The sequence below is a fragment of the Octopus sinensis genome, linkage group LG7 (genome assembly GCF_006345805.1).
Source record: "Octopus sinensis linkage group LG7, ASM634580v1, whole genome shotgun sequence".
Lineage (NCBI taxonomy): Eukaryota > Metazoa > Mollusca > Cephalopoda > Octopoda > Octopodidae > Octopus > Octopus sinensis.
Window position 1 is genome coordinate 20,591,667 of NC_043003.1, and position 12,500 is coordinate 20,604,166.

A 12,500-nucleotide genomic window follows, 5' to 3' on the forward strand; every position below is an offset into this window, starting at 1 on the left:
CACACGCTCGTACTTCCAATGTTCTCTCGCTCGCGTCTCTTCCTGTCTATCTCTTGCTCTCTCTCTCTCTCTCTCTCTCTCAGTCTCTGTCTGTCTGTCTCTCTCACTCTCTCTCTGTCTCTGTCTCTCTCTCTCTCCCTATATATATATATATATATATATTTATATAACACGCACACATGCAAACACATCTATAGACAAGTATTTGACAACGTTTAAACAGAAATTATCCGGAAGTAACCGAAGTATTCCTTTTTCCATTTATGAACAGACGATAAAGTGGTTATCGTCTGTTAAATATTTGGAGTCAACTCACTTTTCTTTTCACGAAGACGGCGTTTCAAGTCAACATTGAAGGTGAAGTACCTTATCAATTTCGTTTTTATTATTTACAAAATTATTATCACTCGTTCATCTATCTCAAAGTTAGAAAGACAGACTTTTAAAGAGGAAACTGTTATCACTTAGTATCTTATCCTTTTTGGTGTTGTAATTTTCCGTCACGTTTTGTTCCCCAAACCATTTAAAGTTTAAACTGAAGGTGAAGTCCCTTACTGAATTTATTGAAATATATTCAACAATTACATTAATTTATTAATTCACCCTTTTAATAAAGTCATGGGTGATGATATTTGTATGTTCAGAGCTGTGTCACTCTAGCTCAAAAACAACAGAAATTATCGACCTGTTCGGGAAGAGTCCGTACGATACATATGCAATAACTGAAAGTATTTTCATTCTTTTATTCCGAATAATACAATGCGGGAATACCAAGCATACATAAGTAGGGATGGAACATACGGCGGTAATGTTGAATTTGCTGCCATTAGTGAATTGTACAATGTTGCAATTCAGGTTCATCACAATGACAATGAAATTATTCTTCCTCTCTTCACCGTTTGTGGTCGAACATTTACAGAAAGGAAGATTTCAGTGTTATATAGTGCCGAATTTGACAACGGTCACTACAATGCTCTCTTTCTCATAAATAATCATGAGGATGATAGAAATGTAGAAGGAAATGAAATATCACAAGACAGTAAAAAAGAGGAAAGAATGAGAATTCAAACACTTTATATGAAAACTGTTGCAGAAAGTAAAAATATCGGAAAGTTAGGTTGCAAAAAATGAGGGAATATGAGAGGAGGACAAGAGAACAAGGTGATAAAAATAGGGAAATATGATTGTAAAGAAAGAAGGAAAATTATAGAAATAAAAAAGGTACAAGAAAATTTAAAAAAGACTAAGAAATACGATTGCAAAAACGGAGAGAAAACGTAGAATAAATAGAAGACGAGAGAGAAAGCGACCGAAAAATACGACTAAAACGGAGAAAGCTTTCCAGAGAAAATCATCAGAAAAAGTATAGACGATTTCAATGGTAAGGTGTAGCATTTAATTATGGTCCTAATCATAATTATGCATCTGAAAAAATGTCTCCCTGGGCTCTATGTACAAAACATGTGAAAGGTGAGGTGCTAGGAAGTGAGACAAGGAATCATTAGGTATGTGTTGTTCTAATGGTAAAGTCCATTTACCAATAACTGAGCCTCCAAAACTTATGAAACACTTTCTTAAGAATTTTCGAACTGACACTTGTACATTTCAAATGCCATCATTTTGAGCAAAACTTATTGGGGAAAGTGGGTTTATGTCGACTTTTAAAGTGCAAGGACAAATTTATCACAGAATTGGCCCTCTTAAGCCTTTACAGAATAAAGATCCACAGATTTTACAAAAAAAAAGCACGGTGTCGCAGCAAGATTTGTCCAGGTACAAAATTAGAATTTATTTTTAAGCTGCAAGAAATGCTCCACGAAAAGAATTCTTATTTGAGAAGCTTTCAGTATGTTTTAGAATATATTTCAACTGCAGAATTTCAAATTGTCATCGATGCCGACAAAAGACCAGCAGGAGAACATGTCCGTCGGTTCGATGTTTCTGAGTGTAATGAAGAAAGTATAAATACTTGGAGAAAAATTATTTACTCCTTATGTTTAAAGACTAAAACTCCGTTCATTTAAATAATATACATGTATGAAGACGCATGGCTCAATGGTTACAGTGTCAGGCTCTCGGTTCCCGAGCAAAACACTTTATTTCACATTGCTCGAGTTTACGCAGCTGTAGAAATGAGTTGCAAAGCCACTGGTACCAAACTGCATCGGCCTTTACCTTTCAAATGGATTTGAATTAAAGATATTCTACACTTATATAGTTTTTTTCCTTATTTATACCTCATTTATTGATTTTGCAATCTATGAATATATATTTATATATATTCTTTGCTTGGTTGTACACGTGGACTTCGATGTTTGACATCTATCTTATTGAAGGATTTCGACCCTCACCTCTTATATATATATATATATATATATATATATATATATATATGAAAGTAAAATACAAAAATGGTTTGCAACGTGACAAATGTTTAATAGCTTTACTGGACATATATTAGTGTATGTTTTCACAGAGTTTTACATGCCTAACACAAAAAGAAAAAACACGGGAAGGGAAAAGATTACTTGTTACTTAGAGATTTCCTATGAGAAAAGATATGGCGACTAAATTGTTCTGTACACTGCGGCTAAAAGAGATTTTGTAGTAGAAGAAATAGCAGACCGGTATCTGGTGTTTCACTGCCTTTCAACTTAAGGATTTTGTTGATACTTCGGTTCCTATAAAACCTACACCAGTAGCAAAATAGTGAAAAACGAAAACACATATACACATAGGCACATTCATGCACGCAACATACACACACGTACACACACTTACGCACGCATACAAATACACACACAAACATATATGTTTATATATGTTGTTTCCATTTTTATTTTTTTTTATCTTGCTTCCAACACCACTTTGGTGGAGGGTTGATCCGAAGAGTCAGTCTACGTCTTTCCTTTATGTCGGCGTGCTTTTGACTGTGCAGAAATTTTATTAGTGTGTGTGTGTGTGTGTGTGTGTGTGTGTGTTGTTGTGTGTGTGTGTGTGTGTGTGTGTGTGTGTGTGCGTGTGCACACACACACGCGCGCGCGCGCACTTATGTTTACATTTTATCCATCAATCTTCGAAGCCTTGTCTAGCGGTTGTAACCTCTCACATTGTTCACCTGTCCGTTTTTATTACTTCATTCCATTTGTGCTATTGTACTATTTCAACCTATATATATATATATATATAATATATCATATATATTATACCTAAATTTATATATATATATATATATATATATATATACATAAATTTAATATATACATATATATATATATATATATATAATATATATGTATATATACACACATTTGGGGGAGAGACGCACATTATATATATATATGTGTGGTGTGTATATATATATATACACAAACACATACACACACACACACATTCAATGGCGAGACTTGAACACAGATATATTAAGAGTTGAAACAAAATAAATTTCCTTCTCATTTTCAGTAATTGATTCTGACAAACAGATTTATGCAATTTTAAATTTCTTTTCAAAGATAGTTTTGAAAGACAGCATTAAACAAACATTAATGGAAATATTATTGTATCATTTTAATAATTTTGAATGGCAATGTAGACAATTTTTCGGCTTATCAATGTTTTCTTTCCTACTCAGCAAAGACGTATATATTATCGTAACAACAGCGTAGAGAATATTGTGAAAGATTTGGATTGGTTTTGATGCTGCTGGTTTGGTTAATGATAGCTGTTCAGCTCCAGGCCAACACTCGTTTACCAAAGACGTTCTTGCCATAACTTTTCGTTATTTCTAATTATCTATGATGTAATATTCAATGTCACCTACTCTTCATCTTTTAAGTCGGTATGGTTTGAATTGTAGAAGATTTACCTGCTATATCTTGTAGCTTGAGCGACCTTGTTTAGGTAAAATAGGTGTTAGTTTCATTTAGCTTTACGAGCTTCTGAGATATGGGTGGATCACTTGATAAAATCTGTATATCTATAAACGGCAAAATGTCTGTATGTGTGTGTCTGTGTGCCTGTGTGTCCTTTATACAAATCCACAGTTTTTCACGGAAAAGGCTCACATTTTCGATGGGCGTTCAAAACTGGCTGAGGATGGTGGTGAAGATCTTTTCATTTCCCCAGTCACCCCAGAAATCCATTAAAAAATCAATAAACCGACCCCTTATGACCATAAGTTATGGGCATATCCATTCAAAATCGCTAAAACATAGAAATTTGTACGCGGTGCGTGCGTACAGAAAGATACGCCAATAGACTGCCAGCTGTCTCTTTGATTGGACGGAGATAATTTTACCCTTGACAGTTGAATGCACTTGCACATTTGCAGACAGTCTGTATGACTCAGTGCATTTTTGTGTTTTGCGAAGACGCGTTATCATATGTTTTGGCTTTCAAACGTACACTCTTTTTTAATTTGAGAAATGCAGGGAATAATTAACGAGTTAGACCAAGTGAATGACAAGAGAGCGGGATTTTCATGAAAGACCAAATATGCTTGACTAGCACAAGACCCGGCAACGCCGGGTCATAGTGCTAGTAAGTACTATTTAAGTTCTATCGTTGACCAAATCCATTTAATCTATGCTTTTAAATTCTAGGCTTTGTACCTATATTTGAAATCATTATTATAGTAAGGCGGCAAGCTGAAAGAATCGTTAGCACACCGGACAAAATGCTTGGCTGCAGTTTGTTCGTCTTTACGTTCTGAGTAGAAATTCCACCAACGTTGACTTTGCCTTTCAACGTTCGGAGTCGATAAAATAATTACCAATCGGGCAAGGGGTCGATCTAATCGACTTACACCCTTCCCCAAAATTGGTGGTTTTGTGCTAAAATTTGAAACTATTATTAAAGTAAGGCGGCGCGCGAACAAAATCGTTCGTATGCCAGGCAAAGCGCATAAATACATTTGGTAAGTAAATACATTCTGAGTTCAAATTCTATCAATGCCAACTTATTCTTGTATCTCTTTTTCGGGGTCGATAAATTAAGTACCAGTTGCACATGGGGTCGATGTGACCGAATGACCCTTACCATCTAAAAATCAAGCCTTGTGCCTATAGTTGAAAGATTAGTAGATTAAGGGCGTAAAATGAAGAGAAACGCTGACTCGGTTTTTGCAAAACATTTACTACTTACATACAATTTCACTGTAAATTAACGTGTCACTTTAGTAGTTTACAGCGCCGAGATCAAATTATCTAAAAGATCGTAAATAAGTGGAAGAAATAGCTTGTTCACGTGAGATGTGGTAACAAAATAAAAGAGAAAAACATTAAAGTGCCATCAACTATATCAGACTTTGCGCCATCATTTAAACTGTCGCCTGTTTATATGCAAGCAATGCTTATTATGCAGGCTGGCACACACACACACACACACACACGCATGTATATACATGGATGATTATTTATATATACATGTATGTATATATATATATGTATATATATATATATGTATATATATATAATATATATATATATATATATATATATATATTATATATGTATATATGTGTGTATATATATATATATATACATACATACATATACATATACACACCACACACAGAAACACACACACACAACAAACACACACACGCACGCACTCACACACACACATACATATATATATATAAGAAAAGAAAATGATCCTCGCAATAACACACACACACACGTATATATATATATATGAATACTGTGTGTATATATATATATATATGTATATATGTATGTATGTATATGTATGTATACGTACGTACGTACGTACGTATGTATGTATGTATGTATGTATGTATGTGTGTATGTATGTAAGTATGTATGCATGTATGTATGAATGTATGTATGTATGTATGTATGTATGAATGTATGTATGTATGTATGTAGTATGTATGTATGTATGTATGTATGAATGTATGTATGTATGTATGTATATATGTATGAATGTATGTATGTATGTATGAATGTATGTATGTTGTATGTATGTATGTATGTATGAATGTATGTATGTATGTATATATGTATGAATGTATGTATGTATGTATGAATGTATGTATGTATATATGTATGAATGTATGTATGTATGTATGTATGTATGTATGTTGTATGTATGTATGTATGTATGTATGAATGTATGTATGTATGTATGTATGTATGTATGTGTGTATAAAGAAAGCAATCAAGGAAAAACCGATCAGCTGAACTTTCACATTCCAGATTGGAAGCGTGTTTCATTTGTACAATTGATTCTTCAATAACACGAAGCGATTGTACGGTAATAACAGTAGTAGTAGTAGTAGTAGTAGTAGTAGTAGTAGTAGTAGTAGTAGTAGTAATCGTAACTGGGTTGTCATTGAAAACAAAATCTATTTCGAGTAATGTTTTGAAAGTAAGCCACTGGACAAAGTGATACGTATACAGTGATATATACACGTGTGTATACATGTATATATATATATATATATGTGTGTGTGTGTGTGTGTGTGTGTGTGTGTGTGTAAGTGTGTGTGTGTGTGTGTGTGTGTTTGTATGTGTATGTATGTGTGTATGTATGTACGTATGCATGTAAGTATATATTTGCATGAGTGTGTGTGTATATGTGTGTGTATATGTGTGTGTATATGTGTGTGTGTCTGCGTATATCAAATAGTGATATACTACTCTATTGGTTATTCATTTATTTCTACTTTTGTTCTTATACATTTAACACCTGCATCCACACTGAAAATGTAGACGATGTGAATCTCCTCTGGTTTATTTACGATTAGCCTTGTTATTCTAAAGTTGCACAATTGATAACGCCAGTGGAAATGTCATGTGGTATTTTGGTTCTGTGCTCAAATCCTGCCAAGTTTGAATATATTTTTCAAGCTTTTAATATTGATCATCTACATACCTGTCAAGCATAAGAATACGTTGTGGCCTCGTTAGAAATCTCGTTAGAAATCCTTACGATAGAGTCGCAACTTATCAATTAAGCCGAGTGACAGAATCTAAATGAATGGTAAGTAATTTTCTGTCACAAGTGCTATGCTTGCCGTAAAAGTTCTTTAATCGCAAAATCCACTCTTATATTTTTAAATACAGTAAGACAGAGTAAGTTATATTTGCAAGTAGCCGCCATATTGTAAACATCGCTTTAGTTTGCAGTGTTTACTCAAATCTTTATAAAAGAACAACTAAGTTAACGTTAATAAATTTAATGTGTTATAAGGTTGCTAGGTGGTAGAATTGTTTGAACGCCTGGCAAAATGCTTACTAGTATTTCGTTCTGAGTTCAAACTCCGCCAGAGACGACTTTACATTTTATCCTTTTGGAGCCGATAAAATACGTACCAGTTGAGCACTGGGGTTGATGTTATCGACTTACCCTCTCCGCCACATTGCTGGCCTTGTGTCATACTTTGAAACCAATGTATTTAATGGACTGAGGCGGTGAGATGGCAGAATCAGTACCGTGCCGAGCAAAATGCTCCGCGAGTTTTTACCTGAGTTCTGAGTTTAAATTCTGCCAAGTTCGACTTTGCCTTTCACTCTTTCGAGGCCGATAAGTACCAGTTGAGTACTGGAGTCGATGTAATCAACTTACGCCGTCTCCCAAACCTGCTGGCTCTGTACCAAATTGTGAAAAAACATATTTAATGGACTGGTTATAAAACTGATGAAGTGCTTCATCGGACAAATGCAAAGAGGTCATTATTCTCAGCTATCAAGAAGAAAAAAAAAGCTAAAGCGCTTTGATCACATATTAAGAGCACAAGAGATACAACGACTATTAGAAGGAAAGATAAATTAAATGACAAACGCTTAAAAGGAAGACCTTGGGGAAAAAAACTGAACTAAATTATATGTTAAATATGTTAGAATGACAGAGGAAAAACCCGAAATGGAAATCCTTGATATTCAACCCTGAAAGAGCAGACGACACCTGGTAAATGAATGAACGTATTATGAATCTGACTAGTAATAATCATACAGAGAGGATAAAATAATATTAGACAAATAGCTAATATTTTCATTCTTTCGACAAGAACGAAAGACTATACCAGACATGTTTAGTCTCATTAGAACATATTTTTCTTGAAGCATAGATAATTGTCCATTGGTTAGTTCAGTGAAATATAATTGCATAGATTCGAAAGTTTCCATGAGATTGTTTTCCACCAAGATGATTTATCAAAATATCCGAGAGTATTCCGAACACCACAGTAGTAACTTTTTGAACGAAATCACTAACATTGCAGCAACATTATTATTATTTCCAGAACACATGGCAGAGTCGTACTGATGCAATATCTGGTAATTATATCCACTAGGCAGCTAAGATAGATATATAATGAATATATATAATATATATATAGATATATATATCATCAATATATATATATGTTATGTAGTTATATATGTAATATATATATATTTGTATATATATTGTATATATATATACATATATATACATATATATATATTATACGTCGCGCAGGAAGGCCTATGGATTAGTGTTTCTGTATGCCTTCGAAACATGCCTGACTCCTCTAGCGACAGCTATGACGGGGGTTTGGCCTGTGTAACCTGTCCTGTATTCGGTTTTTTCGTTTTCCGTTTTTCTTGTTTTTTGTTTTTTGGCTTTTTCTGTTTCTACGTCTTATTGTGATGTCCTGTACTTCCGTTAATATTTATATATGCTGTATATATACATGTAGATGTAGGTACGTACATAATATGTTTGTATGTATGCATATATTTTTAATTTATCTCCTTATTGTCTGACAGCGCCCCGCTCAGGTTCCTTCGATTCGTCTTTCGATCCCTTCTTGGTCCCTTTTTATATATATTATTATTTGAAGATGCGGGTATCTCTCTCCCTTTGCTTTAAACCTCTTCAATCTTTCTCCCTCCCCCCCTCCTTCTCTTCGCCGGTGTCCCCCCCTCCTTCCCTCTCCTGCCTCTAAAACAAAATTCCTTTCACGTGGTTACCACTATTGAAAAGACTGCCTCCACGCGCTGCTTACTACACTTTCGTCCTTGCCACAAAAGGCTTCTTCGTTCGTCCCCTGTGTGGTTATTTCCTGTATAGTATTCTTGTTATTTTCTCGTTTTTGTAACTAATTGTACTTTTTTGTACATGTATTTTTTTTTTGCAGTTTTATTGTTTGTCTATGCCAGAAAAAAGGCTTTTTCGTTCGTCCTCTTGTGTTTGTTTTTGTACATGTATTTTAATTTTGCAGTCTTATTGTTACGTCTTGTTTGTGTTCGTACTCTTGTGCCCCGCTGCTTGAATTTTATTTTAATTCTCTCGCAGGAAGGCCTATTGGATTAGTGTTCTGTTATGCCTTCGAAACATGCCTGACTCCTCTAGCGACAGCTGATGACGGGGGTTTTGTCCTTGTGTAACCGTCCTGTATTCGGTTTTCGTTTTCCGTTTTCTTGTTTTTTGTTTTTTGCTTTTTCTGTTCTACGTCTTATTGTGATGTCCTGTACTTCCGTATAATTATTTATATATGCATGTATATCTACATGTAGATGTAGGGAAGACATATATGTTTGTATGTATGCATATATTTTTATTTATCTCCTATATATATATATATATATATATATATATATATATATATATATCTATACCATACATAAATAATATGTACATATATATAATATAGGCATAAAATGTATACATATATATATAACATATATATATATATATATAATATATATATATATATATATATATATATATCTATATATATATATATATACCTTCCATTGCTATTTGCATCGTTGCCGTATTTTTGGATACATATTCTGGAATATCTAATATTTGTTTAGGGATTTCTAGTATATGGAAGTTTTGCTGCATATCTCTCTCCATCACACACACACACTCTATATATATGTACGTATGTAAAATACGTACATATTGTCCTACTCACCTATCCAGCTCAGTGGTATCATTCGAAACAAAGGGAAGCGCATTGTTACCAGCAGTGTATAACAATATGTGATAGTCTGGTTGATACTGTGATACCGTATACATGTGTGTGTGTGTATAATGTAATACTGTTTCCTTCGATATATATATATATATAATATATATCATTCACCATAATGGTTTGTTAGCCACTACACATTCATTATTTTCTCTCTTCTTTCTTTCTGTGTTCCTTTCTGTGGAAGAGCGTAGGCTCGAAGCGTTAAGGACTTTTTCACTTCCCGAGCGTTAAACTAATACATCTGTTTGTTGCCTACACCACCTGTCTTCGTCTTTTGGTTTCTTATGAATTCTTCCCACACACACACACCACACACATATATATATATATATATATATATATATATATAATATATATATATATATATATATATATTCACATATATATATCTTAATAGAGGTCACAAAAGTGACAGAGGGTGCTGACTAGCACCGCTTATGCTAAAATAAGAACTAACATATCTCTAAATCTACTAACACACTATATTTAATGACTGACAAAGAGGGATAAGTCCCTAGCGTACACGGCCGTATCGCGATTTCGAATTTTGGTGCAGATCACCTTAATCCTCAGCAGCAGCTCTTAATACCTGGGGTTAAACTCAATTTCTTTTGTCAATCTTATAAGAAAAATCATTTGCTGATTTTCAAAACAGTAAAAATGTAAACAGCAAATTAAAAGCGTGACTTATTAGCAATTAGACCCTAAAGGCAAAATTATAAGACATCGCAAAAGTGAAGGTGCTGACTATCACCGATTATGCTAAAATGCACCAAAATTCGAAATCGCCATACGGCTGTGTATGCTAGGGACTCACCTCCCTTTGTCATTCATTAGATATTGTGCTTTAGTGGCTTTAGAGTTAATTTAACTCTGATTTTAGTATAAGCGGTGGTAATCATCACCATTCGTCACTTTTGTGTCTTCTGTTAATTTTTTACTTTAAGTTCTAATTGCTAATTGCTAATAAGCCACCCTTCAAAGTTGCTATATATATATATATATATATGTGTGTGTGTGTGTGTGTGTGTGTGTGTGTGTGTTTGTGTGTGTGTACATGTATGTGTGTGTTTGGGTGTGCGTGTGTACATGTGTGTGTGTACATGTGTGTGTGTACATGTGTGTGTGTGTACATGTGTGTGTGTGTACATGTGTGTGAGAGAGAGAGAGAGAGAGGCAGGCAGACAGACAGATAGATGTATACCTATGTACATAATTAGAGCATTTAAAAAACATAACTTCCATTTTTTTTTTCTCTTGCAGTCTACCAAAGCCCATCGCAGAAACCCGCCGCCACAAAGAAATAAGGATATTTTTGATTTAGCCACAACAATGATAAGGTAAAGATATTCTGTTTCATGTTTCAAGGTTTGCTTTCTTCAAATACAATCATCCGTATGTGCCTTCAACATAAACTCTCATGTATTCAACGAGTAAAGTTTGAGTATTCTTATTTTCTTGTTCTCTTTTAAGACGTTCACTAGGTAACGTACGGAAGAATCTCATCATTGGCTGATACCACTGGCTGCATTATTCTACACATTGTAATTTAATAAATATACCATCATTTGACTAATCTCTCTATATATAAAGCTGAAGTTGTCTGTGTATGGCAGGTTTGGTAGCCTTCAACTAACACTATCTCCTCCGAGACTCTGCAGTGCAAGTTGACCAAAATTGAGAGTATGATAGAAGAAGGCTTGCTCTTCCTTCCATAGAAGAAAATATTCAAATCGGACCATGTTAACACCAAAAATTACTTACATCAAAAAGGTGCTTTTTTTCTATAAAAATCCCCATTTTTTTGATTTTTTGACTGCTGTGTCGACATTTTTCGGTGTATTTCAACCAGGAACATGTTCACTTAAAGAGAATAACAAGCTACATAATGCAAAAATTTTACTTTTCAAAAATTCCAATTCTAAAGGGTCGAAACAAACCCGAGCGATACTGCTAGTTAGAAATAATCCTACTAGTGTTATTAAACAATAGCAGGATGTCTAGCAGATAAAAAAAACGGCGTAGAGACTCCCTCGTTCTCTCAGACTAAATATAAAGGATAGTAGTTGACAGTATTTTAATGTAAGGTCCACATTGAATATACAACGATGGATTTTTTTTTAGTCCCACCATGCAGTGTAATATCAAAATTACTTATCAAAATGGCTTCTCCTTGTTACCTTGGCCACTTTACGCGACGATATTCTAATATTCTATGTAGGTATAGATCCTTCTACACCAAGAGATTCAGGGTACTTTGTGCCAACCGTCCACTGCTTCCCACCAGGTTTGGCTTTGGTGTGCAGTTATACTCGCACCTTCTCCTTCAATTCCTATTGGCTTGGCTTGGTACATCTTGCAAATCTCACAATTTCATTCATGTTATATCATACTACAATGCATTCTGTAATGTATAATTCTGATTATTCATCAGAATATATGCACTCACTGAAGTATTCAAGAATATACAAGAAATTTATTCATTTAGTAAATAAGCAGACATGTACAA

The 12,500-nt window shown here is 34.1% G+C and overlaps 1 protein-coding gene across 1 annotated transcript in view; it reads left to right on the forward strand.

Moving 5' to 3' along the window:
- Positions 1 to 12,500, forward strand: part of LOC115213986 — an 85,793-nt gene that overhangs the window by 33,140 nt on the left and 40,153 nt on the right. Inside the window, exon 5 of the mRNA XM_029782996.2 lies at positions 11,255 to 11,331. Within this exon, the coding sequence (XP_029638856.1) occupies positions 11,255 to 11,331 (77 nt within the window). The remainder of the gene's footprint in view (positions 1 to 11,254; positions 11,332 to 12,500) is intronic.